The sequence below is a fragment of the Mustelus asterias genome, unplaced genomic scaffold (genome assembly GCF_964213995.1).
Source record: "Mustelus asterias unplaced genomic scaffold, sMusAst1.hap1.1 HAP1_SCAFFOLD_2562, whole genome shotgun sequence".
Taxonomy (NCBI): domain Eukaryota; kingdom Metazoa; phylum Chordata; class Chondrichthyes; order Carcharhiniformes; family Triakidae; genus Mustelus; species Mustelus asterias.
In genome coordinates this window covers 30,021-52,346 of record NW_027592507.1, presented here as the reverse complement: position 1 = coordinate 52,346, position 22,326 = coordinate 30,021, and the positions used below count along the sequence as shown (strand labels likewise).

Here is a 22,326-nt window from a genome sequence, read left to right as displayed (position 1 = left end):
TAATTTCATAATCTACTTCAATTGTCTCTACATTTAAAGAAATCTGTTTCTCTCGAAGATGGAACTGGGGGGAGGAAGGATGGGGTGGGGGACGGGGAGGGAGCTGGGGAGGGGGAGGGAGGATGGAGCTGGAGTGGGGGAGGGGGGAGGGAGGATGGAGCTGGGGGGGGCAGGGAGGATGGAATTGGGGTGGGGAGGGAGGAGGGAGAATGGAGCTGGGGTGGGGAGGGAGGATGGAGCTGGGGTGGGGAGGGAGGATGGAGCTGGGGTGGGGAGGGAGGAATGGAGCTGGAGGGGGGGGGAGGGGGATGGAGCTGAGGGGGGAGGGTGGGGGCGAGGAGGAATGTGTGTGGCAGAAACTACAGCACAAAACTGCCCAGATGCATCCACAGGCTCAGTGAGCTTCAGTAGTTTTTGTTATCGGGTCGCTTCCTCTTCTCAGTACAGAATTTATTCTGGGCAATCTGTTTTTGAAACATGTGTGTGTGTGGTTATTCAGATTAAGCAAACTGATTATCCAAATCAAAGTTGATGAATTAAATGAAAGTCGTGGAAACTTCAATCCTTCAGTTCACGACAATAAACCTGCAAAGTTGGACACTGTTAGGGACAAAATAAAAATCATGTTATTCACCATTGGGAAGTCTGCAAGCGATTGTTTCATCTGGAAGTCTTGCACGTGGTGGGGCTGAATATTAAACATGTTCCAAGTCAAAAACCCGATGGATCAATTCTCGGTGTTTTATGCATTATATTGTCAAATTCTTGTTGGCTCACTGTTTGTGCAATTACCTTGGTTGTAAGTGACTCATGCTTTCAGCCTGAAGGTAGTGCTTTGATGGCATGACATTTAGTATGTTACAGAGGAGATTGGAGAATGTGATGGACTTTCTGTGCAAGCTCTGCTGCGTCATATACAGTTAAAGGGTAATTGTTTATCCTATGGTATGCTAACCTCCTCGTGTCACACAGGTTTTGTCCCATTGGAGCCTCAACCTGTTTATAGAAACTCTGTCACAAATATGAGCAATAACAATCTGTCAATGGCATAAAAACTTCTACAATTAAATATTTTATCAGAACTCATTTCTATACATAGAGGGCCAAGAACAATAATTCAAAAACACTTCAAAGAAGTTTTTTATATGAAACATAAAGCAGGTTCCTTTTAAGTAGGACCAGATGGAGCAGCAATTCTTTTAGAATTCATGGAATTAAAATCATATCCATAAAATTCCTTCAAGAAATGTCTGGATATTATGCAGAGAATTATTTTGCCTGATGGTTTGAAATTTTCAATAGATGGTCAGAAGTCAGAAGCTTTTTCCCAGGGTGGAAGAGTCAATTACTAGGGGGCACAGGTTTCAGGTGCGAGGGGCAAGGTTCAAAGGAGATGTACGAGGCAAGTATTTTTACACAGAGGGTTGATGAAGGAAGGGCCGTGGATGTTGTCTATATGGATTTCAGTAAGGCATTTGACAAAGTCCCACATGGCAGGTTGGTTAAGAAGGTTAAGGCTCATGGGATACAAGGAGAAGTGGCTAGATGGGTGGAGAACTGGCTTGGCCATAGGAGACAGAGGGTAGTGGTCGAAGGATCTTTTTCCGGCTGGAGGTCTGTGACCAGTGGTGTTCCGCAGGGCTCTGTACTGGGGCCTCTGCTATTTGTGATATATATAAATGATTTGGAAGAAGGTGTAACTGGTGTAATCAGCAAGTTTGCGGATGACACGAAGATGGCTGGACTTGCGGATAGCGAAGAGCATTGTCGGGCAATACAGCAGGATATAGATAGGCTGGAAAATTGGGCGGAGAGGTGGCAGATGGAGTTTAATCTGGATAAATGCGAAGTGATGCATTTTGGAAGAAATAATGTAGGGAGGAGTTATACAATAAATGGCAGAGTCATCAGGAGTATAGAAACACAGAGGGACCTAGGTGTGCAAGTCCACAAATCCTTGAAGGTGGCAACGCAGGTGGAGAAGGTGGTGAAGAAGGCATATGGTATGCTTGCCTTTATAGGACGGGGTATAGAGTATAAAAGCTGGAGTCTGATGATGCAGCTGTATAGAACGCTGGTTAGGCCACATTTGGAGTACTGCGTCCAGTTCTGGTCGCCGCACTACCAGAAGGACGTGGAGGCGTTAGAGAGAGTGCAGAGAAGGTTTACCAGGATGTTGCCTGGTGTGGAGGGTCTTAGCTATGAGGAGAGATTGGGTAAACTGGGGTTGTTCTCCCTGGAAAGACGGAGAATGAGGGGAGATCTAATAGAGGTATACAAGATTATGAAGGGGATAGATAGGGTGAACAGTGGGAAGCTTTTTCCCAGGTCGGAGGTGACGATCACGAGGGGTCACGGGCTCAAGGTGAGAGGGGTGAAGTATAACTCAGATATCAGAGGGACGTTTTTTACACAGAGGGTGGTGGGGGCCTGGAATGCGCTGCCAAGTAGGGTGGTGGAGGCAGGCACGCTGACATCGTTTAAGACTTACCTGGATAGTCACGTGAGCAGCCTGGAAATGGAGGGATACAAACGATTGGTCTAGTTGGACCAAGGAGCGGCACAGGCTTGGAGGGCCGAAGGGCCTGTTTCCTGTGCTGTACTGTTCTTTGTTCTTGAGGGTAGTGGGTGCCTGGAACTCGCTGCTGGGGGAGGTAGTGGAAGCAGATACGATAATGACTTTTCAGGGGCATCTTGACAAATACATGAATAGGATGGGAATAGAGGGATACGGTCCACGGAAGGGTAAGGGGTTTTAGTTCAGTCAGGCAGCATGGTTGATGCAGGGTTGGAGGGCTGAAGGGGCTGTTCCTGTGCTGTAATTTTCTCTGCTCTTTATGTTCAGAGACAGTCATTGTGTCTCTTGGGTTTTATTCGTGTTTGATGTGTTCATTGTCTATTCCACCCTGAGAATACCAGACTGTTAGAAACTCACAGAAGGTACAGGAACTAAGTCAGGAAATTGGAGCCAAAATCACTGCAAAATGGACACCGCCTGACCAGCATTTTCATCCCTCCCATTGTCACACAATCTCCTCGAGATTATTTCAGTACTTTCCATTTCCAGCACTGTCCTCTTTATACATATCCTAAATCTGCTGGCCAGGGCCTCCCTTTGCTGATCACCAAATATAACCAATTGGTGGTGGGCAGCAGCTTGTTCCCAAGCACTGGGAATTCTTTCCAGGTGGATGTGGGTGTCACCAACAATGCCAGCATTTGTTGTCCATCCCTAATTGCCCTGGAACTAAGTGTCTTGCGAGGCCAATTAAGGGTGAACCACACTGTTGTAGCTCAGAAGTATCACATGGAGGCCAGACCAGATAAAAACAGCAGATTTCCTTCCCTAAAAGGCATTAGTGAACCAGATGGGCTTTTACAACAATTGATAGCTTTATGGTTACCATTAAGGTTATGGTTACCATGGAGCTGGCAAGGTGGATACAAAACTGGCTCGGTCAAAGAAGACAGATTTGGAGGAAAATGTAACTGGATTGATTAGTAAGTTTGCGGACGACACAAAGGTTGGTGGATTTGTGGATAGCGATGAGGACCGTCAGAGGATACAGCAGGATATAGATCGGTTGGAGACTTGGGTGGAGAGATGGCAGATGGAGTTTGATCCGGACAAATGTGAGGTAATGCATTTTGGAAGGTCTAATACAGATTGGAAATATATAGTAAATGGCAGAACCCTTAAGAGTATTGAGAGGCAAAGGGAGCTGGGTGTACAGGTACACAGGTCACTGAAAGTGGCAATGCAGGTGGAGAAGGTAGTCAAGAAGGCATACGGCATGCTTGCCTTCATTGGCCGGGGTATTGAGTTTAAAAATTGGCAAGTCATGTTGACGCTTTATAGAACCTTAGTTAGGCTGCACTTGGAATATAGTGTTCAATTCTAGTCGCCACACTACCAGAAGGATGTGGAGGCTTTGGAGAGGGTACAGAAAAGATTAACCAGGATGTTGCCTGGTATGGAGAGCATTAGCTTTGAGGAGAGGTTGGAGAAACTTGGTTTGTTCTCACTGGAACGACGGAGGTTGAGGGGAGACCTGATAGAAATCTACAAGGTTATGAGAGGCATGGACAGAGTGGATAGTCAGAAGCTTTTTCCCAGGGTGGAAGAGTCAATTACTAGGGGGCATAGGTTTAAGGTGCGAGGGGCAAGGTTTAAAGGAGATGTACGAGGCAGATTTTTTACACAGAGAGTAGTTGCCGGGGGAGGTAGTGGAAGCGGATACAGTAGTGACTTTTAAGGGGCGTCTTGTCAAGTATATGAATAGGATGGGAATAGAGGAATATGGTCCCCAGAAGGGTAGGGGGTTTTAGTTAAGTCGGGCAGCATGGTCGGTGCAGGCTTGGAGGGCCGAAGGGCTTGTTCCTGTGCTGTAATTTTCTTTGTTCTTTGTTTCTTATTACTTCATATTCCAGATTTATTAGTTGAATTTAAATTCCATCAGCTGCCATTGTGGGATTTGAACCCATGCCCCAGAACACTAGCTGGACCTCTAACTGGATTACTAACCCAGTGACGTTACCACTGTGCCACCATTTCTCCACAACCCCATGATCTACAAATCCTGCATTAGAGATTTAAACCCCTGACACTATCTGCTTCTCTACACTCAGTCACAGTCCCACAGAGAAATATTTCCAGAGAATTCACAAGGGACGAGGAAAAGAATGAGTAGGGACAGGAAGGAAGTGAAGGCTGGAAGACAAAGACACAGTCCAGAAATTTAAGGCAACTTTTGGTCTATAGAGAGTCCAAAAACACAGACATGGAGAAGACCAACAACTGAGGCTAAAACACCAGGAGTACTCTGGATCTACAGGGTTTTAAGGGCATGAATTAGGACATTCAATTGCAGAAGAAGGGCGGTACGGTGGCACAGTGGTTAGCACTACTGCCTCACAGCCTCCATTCTCAGCTTGGGTCACTGTCTGTGCAGAACAAAGAACAGTACAGCACAGGAAACAGGCCCTTCGGCCCTCCAAGCCTGTGCCGCTCCTTGGTCCAACTAGACCAATCGTTTGTATCCCTCCATTCCCAGGCTGCTTATGTGACTAGAGTCTGCACATTCTCCCAGTGTCTGCGTGGGTTTCCTCCCGGTGCTCTAGTTTCCTCCCACAGTCCAAAGATGTGCGGGTTAGGTGACATGGCCATGCTAAATTGCCCCTTAGTGTCTGGGGGATTAGCAGGGAGATACGTGGGATTACGGGGATAGAACCTGGGTGGGATTGTGGTCGGTGCAGGCTCGATGGGCTGAATGGCCTCCTTCTGCACTGGAGGGATTCTATGATTTCATGATTCTATAAGGATTATGAAGGCTACGCTGAATGAAACCAGAACAGGATTTGAAAATGAGGATGTGGAGCTTGATTTGAGGAACTGCACGAGAGTCAATCGTGGCTGTGCTGGAGTTTGTGTAGGGGAAATCCAAGCACAACATTCTATCAGCGTGTAGCCAAGCAGAGACGTCCAAGTCATTTCTTGAGGGTATTAAAATGGCCTGGAAAAGGTCAGTTCCAGGTTTGGATGGAAATACTCTGCCCCTTCCTCCCTATCCCTATTGTTAAAGTTCAATCCCTTTAATTCTGATTCTATTGGAGTGTTCACTGGAACGTAGGGCAGGTGAGAAGTGAGAGCTAGCTCCAGATCAAAACATAAATCCCAAGGGCTTATGATTTAGGTGCGTGGCCTCACTCACCATCTTCCCAATCATCATCACATAGGGTCCCAGGTATTTGTTAACACCAAAGATGTCGAGGACACGGATATACCAGATGATAATGTCCACACAGTAGATGACACGACCATAGCTCATGTAAGGCTGATTCTGCAGCCGCAGTAAGACACCAAAGCTGAAGATAGCAATTGCCACCATGTCAGTGACATTCCAGTACTCCTGCATCCACACCTTCACCTTCTGCCTCAGTTTACTTGGTTCCGACATTAGGATCTACATTTAAAATCAAATGAACAAGATTGAATTTGTTATAATTCAATAGGAACAAATCTTCCGTCTCCAAATTGTCCTCCTCGAGTATTTTATGGAGCGTTTGCTTTGACAAGTCGATGTAAACGAGGAGAACGTGGATCCCAAAAAGTACACAGTCAGGTGGGATAGGCTTGTTCATATAAAAGACTATTAATATCCAGGCCAAAGGTTTCACAGAGAGCAGAGTGAATGAAACCTACGACAGTCAGAGACCTTCCCCATAATCAGTCACCTACTATCATATATTTAAATAGTTGCATGATTGCTTTAAGAGCAGGTCGCATGATTTGATGGTGATGTTATTGGGGTGTTTCAGAGGCTCCTGCTTTTAGTTTCAGTTTGTCCTCTGTACAGGCAACAGCTCCTTCAATAAACCTGTTGTGTGTTGCTCTGAATCAACGTGTACAAATCATATCGTTTCCTTCTGTTTAAAACCCACAACCCCTAACATTAGGACATTGTACCTACCCCTGCAGCCAGTGGCCTTCTCCTAAAATTTGGTAACCTCCCTCCCCAAAAGGCCAATTAACTTATGCGCCAGCGACCTTCCCCCACAGTCGCTGACCTTCCCCCACATCAGCGACCTTCCCGCGTGGCCAGTGACCTTTCCCCACAGTCGGTGACCTTTTTCCATGGTGGTCTACCCCCTCGCTTTGCTTTCACTCATGTTAAGGCTTCTCACACAGAGAGGAACAAAGATTTCCATTTTGGTTTGAAAGTGATAAAACTTTTGTGACTTGCTCACCTCTCGGATTTTCTCAACAGCCAACATTAAAATGTACGAGATGAGAACCCATTCTGCCATCGAGGGCAAACCCTCCATCTTTACCAGGATTACATAGTTGTAGAGCAGCAAGTATGCAAGATATGCCATCTGTGAAAGAATGGACACAAGCACCTTCTGTAAGATTAGCACACTCTCTCAAATATTTATGAAGACATAAGAGAGATCTATAATTTCACAGGGTATGTCAGGATCAATAAGGAGATGAAGTGTATTTACAAGGCTACAATGCAAGGTCAGAGGAGTGGGACTAATTGATGACTCCGTCAAAAAGCCAACGCATGCACAGTGGATAGAATGGACTCTTTTTGCACTGGTCGATTATGTGTTGCCATGATGTGGAGATGCCGGCATTGGACTGGGGTAAGCACAATAAGTCGTCTCACAACACCAGGTTAACCTTACTGCGATTATGTGTAACCAGCTGTATGTGTACAGAGTGTGTAAGGCAGAATTTCTAAGGATCATTGTTCAATATATAAAATGATTAAGAGAAATGTCATTAGCGGCAAACAAGCCGGTTTCTTTTTTGCTAGATTAACATTTTTACTTCCCCTATATCTTCAAGCCCTCTCATCAGGTCCTTAATATCACAACATCTTACAGCACAGGGCTCCACTTGGCCCACTGCGCCCACCTGGCAAGAGTTAACAATTAGTCCCATTTCCTCATCTATCCTCAGACATTTTCCTTTTCTAGTCGCTCATTGCGTCTTGGAAGTGCAGCAGAGAGGGAGAGATTCGCGAGAGGAGTGCTGCGGGTAAGCGCTGTTATTTTTAACTTACTTTTTCGCGGGTTTTTTCTTTAAAAATATCTAAACCCGGAAGTGGTCGCGCAGGGAGGTCTGGGAGAGAGAGATTTTTTTTTTCCCCAATAAATTGGAACAGAGAGGAATCCCGATACTCTACACTTGTAGAGTATCCCACCCTCCCTCCTCCTCTAACCTAAAAAAAAAGACCCAGTGAGAGCAGGGCTTTGGAGAAAACAGGAGGAGGAAAGGTAAGTTTAAAATTTTCATTCACTTTTTTTTTTTCCTGTGTGTTTAAAGGGGCAATTATGAGTGTGAGGCCAGTATGTTGTTCCCAATGTAGGATGTGGGAGGTCCTGGAGGCTCCTAGCCTCCCGGACGACCATATCTGTGCTGGGTGTGTTGAGCTGCGGTTCCTAAGGGACCATGTTAGGGAACTGGAATTGCAGCTCGAGGACCTTCGCCGGGTTAGGGATAGTGAGGAGGTCATTGACAGGAGCTATCAGCAGGTGGTCACACCGGGACCACGGGAGGAGGGTAACTGGGTAACAGTGAGGAAGGAGAAAGCTCAGTTGATGGTGAGCACCCCGGTGGATGTGCCCCTTAATAATAAGTACTCCTGTCTGAGTACTACTGGGGTGGACAGCCCACCTGGGGGAAGCAGCGGTGGCAGTGTCTCTGGAGCTGAGCCTGGCCCAGTAGTGCAAAAGGGTAAGGAAAGGAGGGTAGTGCTAATTGGGGACTCTACGGTGAGGGGGTCAGATAGGCGTTTTTGCGGACACAGACGGGACTCTCGGATGGTGGTTTGTCTCCCTGGTGCAGGGGTCCGGGATGTCTCTGGTCGAGTCCCAGAAATCCTGAAGGGGGAGGGAGAGGAGCCGAAGGTCGTGATGCATATAGGTACTGCTGACATAGGTAGGAAGAGGGAAGGGGTCATGAAAAGAGAATATAGGGAGTTAGGTAGACAGCTGAGAAAGAGGAATGCAAAGGTAGTAATCTCGGGATTGCTGCCTGTGCCGCGGGAGAGTGAGAACAGGAATCGGTGGAGAATGAATGCGTGGCTGAGGGACTGGAGCAAGGGACAAGGATTTGGGTACTTGGATCATTGGGACCTCTTTAGGGGCAGGTGTGACCTGTTTAAAAAAGACGGGTGGCACTTGAATCCCAGGGGGACCAATATCCTGGCGGGAAGGTTGGCTAAGGCTACTGGAGAGACTTTAAACTAGAAAGGTTGGGGGGAGGGAATCGAAATGAGGGGACTGAGAGCGAGGAGGTTAGCTCGCAAATAGATAAGGAATGTAAACAGGGTAAGAGGGAGGTTAGACGAGTGATGGAGAAGGGAAGTGCTCAGGCTGAAGGTCTGAGATGTGTCTATTTTAATGCCAGGAGTGTAGTGAATAAAGTGGATGAGCTTAGAGCGTGGATTGCTGCTTCGAATTGTGATGTGGTGGCCATTACGGAGACTTGGATGTCTCAGGGACAGGACTGGGTGCTTCAGGTGCCGGGTTTTAGATGTTTCAGGAAGGACAGGGAGGGAGGCAAGAGAGGGGGGGGAGTGGCACTGTTGATCAGGGATAGTGTCACGGCTGTAGAGAAGGTGGACGCCGTGGAGGGATTGACTACGGAGTCTCTGTGGGTGGAGGTTAGGAACAGTAAGGGGTCGGTAACGTTGCTGGGTGTTTTCTATAGGCCGCCCAATAGTAACAGAGATGTTGAGGAGCAGATGGGGAAACAGATCCTGGAGAGATGTAGGAATAACAGAGTTGTCATGATGGGAGATTTTAATTTCCCAAACATAGATTGGAATATCCCTAGGGCTAGGGGTTTGGATGGAGAGGAGTTTGTTAGGTGTGTCCAGGAGAGTTTCCTGACACAGTATGTGGATAAGCCTACTAGAGGAGAGGCTGTACTTGATCTGGTGCTGGCTAATGAACCTGGACAGGTGGAGGATCTCTCGGTGGGTGAGCATCTTGGGGATAGCGATCATAATTCTATCTCCTTCACGATAGCATTGGAAAGAGATAGGATCAGGCAGGCTAGGAAAGTGTTTCTCTGGAGTAAAGGGAAATACAGTGTCATCAGGGAGGAAATTAGACGGGTAAATTGGAAGGAGGCATTCTTGGGGAAAAGTACCGAAGGAAAGTGGAGGATTTTCAAGGAATGTTTGTCTGGAGCTCTGCATGACAACGTTCCGATGAGACAGGGGGGTGTTGGTAGGGTACGGGAACCGTGGTGCACGAAGGTTGTGATGAACCTGGTGAATAAGAAAAGAGAGGCGTACAGAAGGTTCAGAGAGCTAGGAGGTGTTAAGGATTTAGAGGAGTATACGGGATGTAGGAAGGAGCTTAAGAAGGAAATTAGGAGAGCGAGAAGGGGTCATGAGAAGGCCTTGGCGGGTAAGATTAAGGAGAATCCCAAGGCTTTCTACAAATATGTCAAGAGTAAAAGGATGAGATGTGAAGGCATAGGACCCTTAAAAGGTGAAGGGGGAAAAGTTTGTGCGGAACCGTTAGAAATGGCGGAGCTGCTTAATGAATACTTTACCTCGGTATTCACGGTGGAAAGGGATCTGGGTGGTTGTACTGCTGGTTTGCAGTGGACAGAAAGGATCGAGCATGTGGACATAAAGAAAGAGGATGTGTTGGAACTATTGAATGGCATCAAGGTTGGTAAGTCGCCGGGACCGGATGGGATGTACCCCAGGTTACTGTGGGAGGCGAGGGAGGAGATTGCGGAGCCTTTGGCGATGATCTTTGCATCGTCGATGGAGACGGGAGAGGTTCCGGAGGATTGGAGGATTGCAGATGTGGTCCCTATATTCAAGAAAGGGAACAGGGACAGCCCGGGAAATTACCGACCGGTGAGTCTAACCTCAGTGGTTGGTAAGTTGATGGAGAGGATCCTGAGAGACAGGATTTATGATCATCTAGAGAAGTTTAGTATGATCAAAAGTAGTCAGCACGGCTTTGTCAAGGGCAGGTCGTGCCTTACGAGCCTGGTTGAGTTCTTTGAAAATGTGACCAAACACATTGACGAAGGAAGAGCGGTGGATGTGGTCTATATGGACTTCAGCAAGGCGTTCGATAAGGTCCCCCATGCAAGACTTCTTGAGAAAGTGAGAGGGCATGGGATCCAAGGGGCTGTTGCCTTGTGGATCCAGAACTGGCTTGCCTGCAGAAGGCAGAGAGTGGCTGTGGAGGGGTCTTTCTCTGCATGGAGGTCAGTGACCAGTGGAGTGCCCCAGGGATCTGTTCTGGGACCCTTGCTGTTTGTCATTTTCATAAATGACCTGGATGAGGAAGTGGAGGGATGGGTTGGTAAGTTTGCTGACGACACCAAGGTAGGTGGTGTTGTGGATAGTTTGGAGGGATGTCAGAAGTTGCAGCGAGACATAGATAGAATGCAAGACTGGGCGGAGAAGTGGCAGATGGACTTCAACCCGGATAAGTGTGTGGTGATCCATTTTGGCAGATCCAATGGGATGAAGCAGCAGTATAATATGAAGGGTACCATTCTTAGCAGTGTAGAGGATCAGAAGGACCTTGGGGTCCGGGTCCATAGGACTCTTAAATCGGCCTCGCAGGTGGAGGATGCGGTCAAGAAGGCGTACGGCGTACTGGCCTTCATTAATCGAGGGATTGAGTTTAGGAGTCGGGAGATAATGCTGCAGCTTTATAGGACCCTGGTTAGACCCCACTTGGAGTACTGCGCGCAGTTCTGGTCACCTCATTACAGGAAAGATGTTGAAGCCATTGAAAGGGTGCAGAGGAGATTTACAAGGATGTTGCCTGGATTGGGGGGCATGCCTTATGAGGATAGGTTGAGGGAGCTTGGTCTCTTCTCCCTGGAGAGACGAAGGATGAGAGGTGACCTGATAGAGGTTTACAAGATGTTGAGAGGTCTGGATAGGGTAGACTCTCAGAGGCTATTTCCAAGGGCTGAAATGGTTGCTACGAGAGGACACAGGTTTAAGGTGCTGGGGGGTAGGTACAGAGGAGATGTCAGGGGTATGTTTTTCACTCAGAGGGTGGTGGGTGAGTGGAATCGGCTGACGTCGGTGGTGGTGGAGGCAAACTCGTTGGGGTCTTTTAAGAGACTTCTGGATGAGTACATGGGATTTAATGGGATTGAGGGCTATAGATAGGCCTAGAGGTGGGGATGTGATCGGCGCAACTTGTGGGCCGAAGGGCCTGTTTGTGCTGTGGCTTTCTATGTTCTATGTTCTATGTTATCTAATTCCCTATTGAAACATATCCCCCTGATCCTTCAATTCCATCATACTCTACAATATTCATGCTGCAATTTTATAGGGCAGTGCTGGACTGGTTAATGCGACAAGCTGTTCAAATGCAGGACCGGAAAATCCCACTGCTGGGAGGAGCCATAAAATTCCAGCCAGTGAGTACGCTGTTCTCCTGGGTGTAATTACCAGCCTTTCATTGCCAGAGTATAATCATCCATGTTTACTGTGGAACTTACAGTGTGAAACCAGAATTTAACAATCGGTGCATTATAAAACTCATAAATCTTTCTTCCAATTGGAATACTTCTGTGATTTTCCATCCCGTCTTCTTCATCCCCTTTTCTGGAAACTGCCTCAGCATTTGCATCCTGAAATAAAGGAGCAGTGTTTTACACAGAACCGTCTTATAGCCCTGGTTAGTGTAATATGGTCAGTACTGGGTAACGCACCCCCGCTCAGTACTGGGTAACGTGCCCCCGGTCAGTACTGGGTAACGCACCCCCGCTCAGTACTGGGTAACGTACCCCCACTCAGTACTGGGTAACGTACCCCCACTCAGTACTGGGTAACGTACCCCCACTCAGTACTGGGTAACGCACCCCCCGGTCAGTACTGGGTAACGCACCCCCCGGTCAGTACTGGGTAACGTACCCCCACTCAGTACTGGGTAATGCGCCCCCGCTCAGTATAGGTCCCGCCTGGTCAGTATAGCTCAGTCCCACACAGAGCAGATTATTCACAGTTGGGATTCTGGATTTTGTGTTTTAGTTCTTTAATGCTAAATTTCATGGACTGTCGCCTCATCCCAAGCCCCCTCTCCCCCACCCCCACCCCACTGACTGCCCACCCCATCCCCACCCCACTGTCTCCCCACCCCACTCTCTGCCCATCCCCACCCCACTGTCTCCCCACCCCACTCTCTGCCCATCCCCACCCCCACCCCTCTGTCTCCCCACCCCACTCTCTGCCCATCCCCACCCCCACCCCCACCCCACTGTCTCCCCACCCCACTCTCTGCCCATCCCCACCCCACTCTCTGCCCATCCCCACCCCCACCCCACTGTCTCCCCACCTCACTCTCTGCCCATCCCCACCCCACTGTCTCCCCACCCCACTCTCTGCCCATCCCCACCCCACTGTCTCCCCACCCCACTCTCTGCCCATCCCCACCCCCACCCCTCTGTCTCCCCACCCCACTCTTTGCCCATCCCCACCCCCACCCCACTGTCTCCCTGCCCCCACCTGTCTACCCCACTTACATTGTCCTCCTCTTTTTCCTTTCCTTGCTCATTGTCTCCAGATGCTTCATACGACAGATCGTCACTGCCTTTGAAATCCATGAAGAGAATGGCTGGCGGGAATACGATTCCCAGCATAATCTGACAGGAGAGCAAAGCAAGGTGTTAGTGAAGCAGATTCTGGGTCAAAGTGGAATCACGGGGCTAACCTGCTACAGGTTATATAGGGTTAGGTCTAAGATGGGAATTGTTGGATCTGAATTAAAACACGAGAGAGACCATGGAAACACCTGAACTGTGATAATATATAAAATTGCAGATTAATTATATGTTAGCAATTCACTAACAAACGTGTTCATGTTTGTAAGGCACTATATAAATGCAAGTTCTTTCTATATAACACTTTCCACATTGCCAAGGTGTCTCAGTTATGCACCTTACAGCCAGTTATGTATTTGTGAAGAGTAGTTATTGGTTATAATGGAGGAAACACCATAACCAATTTGTATAGAGCAAGATCCCATAAAACAGCAGCAGCTATTTGCATTTTTATATAGCGCTTTCATAGAAGATTGTTAAAGGTGTTTCATTGTGTTACAACATAGCACAATGAACTGGTTTGCATTTATAGTCTGTGATGTATCTGGAACACGGCACCTTCAGCCCGGGGTTTTTGCACATGTGCAGCCGCCCCATCCACATGTCTGTCAGCAGCATCTGGCTGCAGGTGTGTGCGATGAAGTCGCGGTGTTTCGCTGTCACTGCCAGCTTCAGGCAGGTTGAGTCGCTCCAGTTCTTCAGCTCATACGTCAGGAGTTTCATAGCCACCTGCTCGTCATGTTTGTACGATTGATCCAGCAAATCGACAGCCAACTGGCCAAAATCCCTTCAAACAGAGAGAGAGAGAGAGAGAGACAAATGGGAGAGATGGAAAGGGGAGAGAGGTTAACGCAGAGACACAACTGAGCTGCTCACAGGTTCTCGTCCAATTCGAGCTTTAAATTTTCTGTCTGATAAACACAGACCCATTGTTACTGATTCTAAGAAAACTCCAGCCTATTGGTCCTGTATCCAGATTCCTGGGTCCGATACAAGGAATGTTTAATCTTGCGACAAAGTGAAACTGCGCAGTAACTCGGGAGATGAGAGGAGCTTGGGGCCTGAATCCTATATCAGATCCATCCAAAGAACTAAGAAAATTACAGCGCAGGAACAGGCCCTTCGGCCCTCCAAGCCTGCACCAACCATGCTACCCGACTGAACTAAAACCCCCTACTCTTCCGGGGACCGTATCCCTCTATTCCCATCCTATTCATGCATTTGTCAAGACGCTTCCACTACCTCCCTCCGGCAATGAGTTCCAGGCACCCACCACCCTCTGTGTAAAAAATCTGCCTCATACATCCATTCCCTGGAATATGTGCTGCGGGTTTGTGAACTTGTCATGGAAGCTGAATGTGTGGGGACCAGCTCGAGTCTGACACCCAGCACACGTGGGACTAGCCTTAACCCACGTGAGATAAGAGCAGCCGTGTTCATGGTGAAGCAGGCTCGAGGGGTTGAATTGCCTACTCCTAGTTCTCATGATTTTTATGATTACCTGGGTAAGACCACCCGTGCGTGACTGGCCTGAGACCAATATCACCATGTGTGGAATTGACCCAGAATGTTATCATCGCATTCGGGTGTTGCACAAAGCAGCTCCCTGCTGGAGGAGAAAAGGTGTGGAGATGTCGGTGTTGGATTGGGGTGGGCACAGTAAGAAGTCTCACAACACCAGGTTAAAGTCTAACAGGTTTATTTGGAATCACGAGCTTTCGGAGCGCTGCCCTTTCATCAGGTGAGTGGAGAGGTAGGTTTCACAAACACGGCATATATAGACACTGACACAATTGCAAGATAATGTTTGGAATGAGAGTCTGAACAGGTAATCAAATTGATGAGAAGGAGCAATATTTTAAAAATCAGAGAGAAAATAGGAGCAATAACAAACAGAAGGGTGACTGACTTTGAGTTGTTGTCCAGGTCCTGTGAGATGTCATCCACAAGCTCACTGCCAGAGCATTCATTTGACATGGCTTTGTAAAGCTTGCAGGCAACCAGAGCCTTGGCCAGAGCCTCTTCTCCATGCTGCCAGAAGAACAATGCCATTCTCTGTCGCTTCATCAGCACTGCCCACACCAACAGCTCGTGGAAGGGGTAAATGAAACGGCCGATGGCTGGATCATCCTCATCAATGTCAATCTCTTCTTCCTTCTTCTTCTTCTTTTTCTTCCTCTTGGATTTAGAGGGTGGTTCATCATCCTGGAAAAGGCCACAAAAACAAGCAGAGTGAGCAGCAAGTGCAGAACATCCCTTCACACCGACACATCCATCATTTACCAGGAGTTCAAATATCACTAAGCTGCAGCCAGGGCAGAAACCAGGGCTTAACGGGCACCAAGATTGCGAGGAACATGGCTCATCTCAAAGGAGCTATATATTTCTTTAATCTGAAAATTAACTTCCACACTTTTATCTTTGGCAGCAAATAAAAATGATACTGGGGCAAGGTGCAGATTCAGGAGAAATTGAGTTGTTATGGTGTGTATTTAAAAACTCCATGAAATCCAGTACAGGTTTTCGACGCAGTAACACCATGAGTTTCACTAACTGAGAGTCACAGGATGGAGCAGCTGAACAAGGTGCTACTGCTGCTGTAAGGGTCAGTCTGATCCCATACAGAGAAAGAAGTTTAACAACACCAGGTTAAAGTCCAACAGGTTTATTTCCCATACAGAGAACCAGGAACATCCTGGACACTCATTCACAGGAAGGAGATTATTATACCGAGAGTGGTCGGGGTAACACAGGTACTGAGGAAAGGTTAAAGAACTGGGGGCTGGTATAGATTGTCCTAAACTATACGGAAAATCAATATTGAGAATACAAAGCAAGAAGGTTTAATTTCAGGAGGTTTTTACTCTGACGGTTGTTCCTCTGTCTGCCTCATAGGGGGCGCAATGTAAACACAAAGCTATTGGAGCAAGGATTTAAAGTGGCAGCTTTCATTTTACTGTCACACGTGTGGATAACTGGTCACTCACATATTTACCATGTCATGCGTGTCCCTTCCCTGTTACACATGTAGCAATCCTGTCACAAATGTAATTACTGTCATACACAGAGCTACTATTGTAGGGTGTTGGATACTGTTCGGTAAATCTTAATGAAGTCTTTGCGGTCTCAGTTAACTGTACTCAGAGGAGCAATGGGGAAGGCCGCTGTCTAAAACCTTTCAGCCATAGTGAATCGAGGGGAGTGCAATTGTATAGCACCTTCTCAGACTGTATGACCCACTGAACATATACAGTGAATATTACAAGTATCACAATTGTATGGAAGCACTCAGGGTGCAACTTGTTCCAGGTAGACAACTTAATTACCTTTGCACCATTTGTAATAACCACTTTGAAATATCTGTGATGTTTCTTTGACTGCATTGGAGCATCTCAAGATCTTGCACTGCCAAGCAAGGTGATTGAGGCGGACACGCTGGGATCGTTTAAGACTTATCTAGATAGCCACATGAACAGACTGGGAATAGAGGGATACAAACGAATGGTCTGGTGGGCACATGAACGGCGCAGACGAGGAGGGCCGAAGGGCCTGTTCCTGTGCGGTATTGTTCTGTGTTCTTTATTACAACAGGATGTATGAAGACAACCTCAATATTATTGCACTTTGTGTGACAGACATTTTGAAATGTTTGTAATGTTCTTTCAGATATTTTATGAATAAAGTATATTTTTGCAAAGTAAGTTAACTGAATGCATTTATTAATCACAAGAATTATCTACACATATATAGATAGTAAATGGCTCAAGCCAGGAACTGCCCCCATGCTTACTGTGTACACAGCTCCCTCCAGCCTCAGACTGGCCCTGGAGGTGCAGGTCATGTGTTCTCTTACATCATTGTGTGGGCGGTACTGTATTCAGTCCCACATTAATCCTATCTGTGCCAAACCCTTATACAACAGTTACCATGTGTAACACATTATGTGTAGTTACCATATTACACATGTAACTTCCCTGCTATCCATGTAGTTACTTGATTACAGGGTTAGTTGCTCTGTTACCCATTGTCCTGTTATACGTGGAATTATCTGAATACCCCACATCATTACACTGTTTACCTTCCATTTAAGAGGAATCGGAGGATTCCATTCAGTCATAGGAAACCTTGTGAAAATATCATCTTTGTTTAAGGGCCAGTCTTGTGCAGATAAGACAGCAAAGACTCGTTCTCAGCGTGAAGGGGTGCAGACTGCAGGAACTGAAGTCAAACCCCAGGGGTTGGTGGATTAGGCTGGAGTGAGATCCAGCTCTGGGAGAAGCCAAGGTATGAGAGGGACAAAGGGGGCACACCAAGGATCAAAAGGAACCAAATACCAAATCTAATCAGAAACATCACACAAGAACACTTCAAACGTTACTCACCTCCATTCCCAGAAGTTTAAGAGCTTTTGGCTGTGGAGAGATAAAATGAAAGAGATGAAAGATGGAGAATAGAGGCTGGGTCCTTTAACAGGGCATTGGTCAGTGAAGGAGAGGAATGACTAATATCTACACACAGGCTCTTCTCACTGCATCAGGAATATAAGAACTAGGAGCAGGAGTAGGCCATCTGGCCCCTCGAGCCTGCTCCGCCATTCAATAAGATCATGGCTGATCTTTATGTGGACTCAGCTCCACTTACCCGCCCGCTCACCATAACCCTTAATTCCTTTACCGTTCAAAAATGTATCTATCCTTGCCTTAAAAACATTCAATGAGGTAGCCTCAACTGCTTCACTGGGCAGGGAATTCCACACATTCACAACCCTTTGTGTGAAGAAGTTCCTCCTCAACTCAGTCCTAAATCTGCTTCCCCTTATTTTGAGGTTATGCCCCCTAGTTCTAGTTTCACCCACCACTGGAAACAACTTCCCTGCTTCTACCTTATCTATGCCCTTCATAATCTCATATGTTTCTATAAGATCTCCCCTCATTCTTCTGAATTCCAATGAGTATAGCCCCAGTCTATTCAGTCACTCCTCATAAGCCAACCCTCTCAACTCCGGAATCAACCGAGTGAATCTCCTCTGCACTCCCTCCAGTGCCAGTATATCCTTTCTCAAGTAAGGAGACCAAAACTGTACACAGTACTCCAGGTGTGGCCTCACCAGCACCTTATACAGCTGCAACATAACCTCGCTGTTTTTAAACTCCATCCCTCTAGCAATGAAGGACAAAATTCCATTTGCCTTCTTAATTACCTGCTGCACCTGCAAACCAACTCCTTGAGATTCCTGCACAAGGACACCCAGGTCCCTCTGTACAGCAGCATGCTGCAATTTTTTACCATTTAAATAATAGTCCATTTTGCCGTTATTCCTACCAAAATGGATGACCTCACATTTACCAACATTGTACTCCATCTGCCAGACCCTCGCCCACTCACTTAGACCATCTATATCCCTTTGCAGATTTTCAGCATCCTCTGCACACTTTGCTCTTCCACCCAACTTAGTGTCATCTGCGAATTTTGACACACTACACTTGGTCCCCAACTCCAAATCATCTGTGTAAATCGTAAACAATTGCGGTCCCAACACTGATCCCTGAGGCACACCATTAGTCACTGATCGCCAACCAGAAAAAGACCCATTTACCCCCACTCTTTGCTTTCTGTTAGTTAACCGGAGTGCCTCATCGACAATGTTAGACTGTGCAGTGAATGTGGGGGGAAGTCAGCAGCAATTTCATATTCAGTGAGATCACCAATAAACAAGTCTCAGGAGGGGGTGAGGAGTCACTGATCAAATAAAGAGTTGCTGTGGAGAAAGGCAGAGCTGTGACTGGTGACAGGATTTTTGGGGTAAGAATTAGTTTTAAGTACTTTTCCGCGGGTGTTATTTATTTATTTAATTTAGTTTTAAATTTTGGCGCGCAACCGGCAGTGGCCGCGGGGTTTACTGGGAAGGGTCTCTTGAGTTTTTTTTTTAGTGCACAGGAGGTTTAAAAGGCAGGTCCCACTGTCTAGCGGGCAGCGTTGGGAGCGGGCAGCGGAGTGAGACGGAGCTGAGTGAGAACTGAGGGGCTTTGGCTCATCGGGCTTAGGCAGAAAGGGCGAGCAGGGGTGAGTTTCTTATTTTTAAAAAATTTTATTTATAAGTTACTTTTCTCCGGGTACCTTGGTGGAAATAATTTGGAACAGAGAGGAATAATCTTCATTCACTTTTTTCCCTGTGTTTAAAAGGGCAATTATGACTGTCAGGCCAGTATGTTGTTCCCAATGTAGGATGTGGGAGGTCCTGGAGGCTCCTAGCCTCCCGGACGACCATATCTGTGCTGGGTGTGTTGAGCTGCGGTTCCTAAGGGACCATGTTAGGGAACTGGAATTGCAGCTCGAGGACCTTCGCCGGGTTAGGGATAGTGAGGAGGTCATTGACAGGAGCTATCGGCAGGTGGTCACACCGGGACCACGGGAGGAGGGTAACTGGGTAACAGTGAGGAAGGAGAAAGCTCGGGTGATGGTGAGCACCCCGGTGGATGTGCCCCTTAATAATAAGTACTCCTGTCTGAGTACTACTGGGGTGGACAGCCCACCTGGGGGAAGCAGCGGTGGCAGTGTCTCTGGAGCTGAGCCTGGCCCAGTAGTGCAAAGGGGTAAGGAAAGGAGGGTAGTGCTAATTGGGGACTCTACGGTGAGAGGGTCAGATAGGCGTTTTTGCGGACACAGACGGGACTCTCGGATGGTGGTTTGCCTCCCTGGTGCAGGGGTCCGGGATGTCTCTGGTCGAGTCCCAGAAATCCTGAAGGGGGAGGGAGAGGAGCCCAAGGTCGTGATGCATATAGGTACTGCTGACATCGGTAGGAAGAGGGAAGGGGTCATGAAAAGAGAATATAGGGAGTTGGGTAGACAGCTGAGAAAGAGGAATGCAAAGGTAGTAATCTCGGGATTGCTGCCTGTGCCGCGGGAGAGTGAGAACAGGAATCGGTGGAGAATTAATGCGTGGCTGAGGGACTGGAGCAAGGGACAAGGATTTGGGTACTTGGATCATTGGGACCTCTTTAGGGGCAGGTGTGACCTGTTTAAAAAAGACGGGTGGCACTTGAATCCCAGGGGGACCAATATCCTGGCGGGAAGGTTGGCTAAGGCTACTGGAGAGACTTTAAACTAGAAAGGTTGGGGGGAGGGAATCGAAATGAGGGGACTGAGAGCGAGGAGGTTAGCTCGCAAATAGATAAGGAATGTAGACAGGGTAAGAGGGAGGTTAGACGAGTGAGGGAGAAGGGAAGTGCTCAGGCTGAAGGTCTGAGATGTGTCTATTTTAATGCCAGGAGTGTAGTGAATAAAGTGGATGAGCTTGGAGCGTGGATTGCTGCTTCGAATTGTGATGTGGTGGCCATTACGGAGACTTGGATGTCTCAGGGACAGGACTGGGTGCTTCAGGTGCCAGGTTTTAGATGTTTCAGGAAGGACAGGGAGGGAGGCAAGAGAGGGGGGGGAGTGGCACTGTTGATCAGGGATAGTGTCACGGCTGTAGAGAAGGTGGACGCCGTGGAGGGACTGACTACGGAATCTCTGTGGGTGGAGGTTAGGAATAGGAAGGGGTCGGTAACTTTGCTGGGTGTTTTCTATAGGCCGCCCAATAGTAACAGAGATGTTGAGGAGCAGATGGGGAAACAGATCCTGGAGAGATGTAGGAATAACAGAGTTGTCGTGATGGGAGATTTTAATTTCCCAAACATAGATTGGAATATCCCTAGGGCTAGGGGTTTGGATGGAGAGGAGTTTGTTAGGTGTGTCCAGGAGAGTTTCCTGACACAGTATGTGGATAAGCCTACTAGAGGAGAGGCTGTTCTTGATCTGGTGCTGGCTAATGAACCTGGACAGGTGGAGGATCTCTCGGTGGGTGAACATCTTGGGGATAGCGATCATAATTCTATCTCCTTCACGATAGCATTGGAAAGAGATAGGGTCAGGCAGGCTAGGAAAGTGTTTCTCTGGAGTAAAGGGAAATACAGTGTCATCAGGGAGGAAATTAGACGGGTAAATTGGAAGGAGGCATTCTTGGGGAAAAGTACCGAAGGAAAGTGGAGGATTTTCAAGGAATGTTTGTCTGGAGCTCTGCATGACAACGTTCCGATGAGACAGGGGGGTGTTGGTAGGGTACGGGAACCGTGGTGCACGAAGGTTGTGATGAACCTGGTAAATAAGAAAAGAGAGGCGTACAGAAGGTTCAGAGAGCTAGGAGGTGTTAAGGATTTAGAGGAGTATACGCGATGTAGGAAGGAGCTTAAGAAGGAAATTAGGAGAGCGAGAAGGGGTCATGAGAAGACCTTGGCGGGTAAGATTAAGGAGAATCCCAAGGCTTTCTACAAATATGTCAAGAGTAAAAGGATGAGATGTGAAGGCATAGGACCCTTAAAAGGTGAAGGGGGAAAAGTTTGTGCGGAACCGTTAGAAATGGCGGAGGTGCTTAATGAATACTTTACCTCGGTATTCACGGTGGAAAGGGATCTGGGTGGTTGTACTGCTGGATTGCGGAGGACAGAAAGGATCGAGCATGTGGACATAAAGAAAGAGGATGTGTTGGAACTATTGAATGGCATCAAGGTTGGTAAGTCGCCGGGACCGGATGGGATGTACCCCAGGTTACTGTGGGAGGCGAGGGAGGAGATTGCGGAGCCTTTGGCGATGATCTTTGCATCGTCGATGGAGACGGGAGAGGTTCCGGAGGATTGGAGGATTGCGGATGTGGTCCCTATATTCAAGAAAGGGAACAGGGACAGCCCGGGAAATTACCGACCGGTGAGTCTAACCTCAGTGGTTGGTAAGTTGATGGAGAGGATCCTGAGAGACAGGATTTATGATCATCTAGAGAAGTTTAGTATGATCAAAAGTAGTCAGCACGGCTTTGTCAGGGGCAGGTCGTGCCTTACGAGCCTGGTTGAGTTCTTTGAAAATGTGACCAAGCACATTGACGAAGGAAGAGCGGTGGATGTGGTCTATATGGACTTCAGCAAAGCGTTCGATAAGGTCCCCCATGCAAGACTTCTTGAGAAAGTGAGAGGGCATGGGATCCAAGGGGCTGTTGCCTTGTGGATCCAGAACTGGCTTGCCTGCAGAAGGCAGAGAGTGGCTGTGGAGGGGTCTTTCTCTGCATGGAGGTCAGTGACCAGTGGAGTGCCCCAGGGATCTGTTCTGGGACCCTTGCTGTTTGTCATTTTCATAAATGACCTGGATGAGGAAGTGGAGGGATGGGTTGGTAAGTTTGCTGA

At 47.6% G+C, this 22,326-nt stretch overlaps 1 protein-coding gene across 1 annotated transcript in view; it reads right to left on the bottom strand.

Annotated features, from left to right (window-relative positions):
• Positions 1–5,711: 5,711 nt before the first annotated feature.
• Positions 5,712–22,326, bottom strand: part of LOC144489809 (transient receptor potential cation channel subfamily M member 1-like) — a gene marked incomplete at its 3' end in the record, with an annotated part of 28,801 nt that continues 12,186 nt past the window's right edge. The window contains exons 7-13 of the mRNA XM_078207653.1: positions 17,497–17,526; positions 15,024–15,319; positions 13,673–13,901; positions 13,028–13,156; positions 12,014–12,145; positions 6,748–6,876; positions 5,712–5,963 (exon numbers count right to left, since the gene is read on the bottom strand). Of these exons, the coding sequence (XP_078063779.1) occupies positions 5,712–5,963; positions 6,748–6,876; positions 12,014–12,145; positions 13,028–13,156; positions 13,673–13,901; positions 15,024–15,319; positions 17,497–17,526 (1,197 nt within the window). The remainder of the gene's footprint in view (positions 5,964–6,747; positions 6,877–12,013; positions 12,146–13,027; positions 13,157–13,672; positions 13,902–15,023; positions 15,320–17,496; positions 17,527–22,326) is intronic.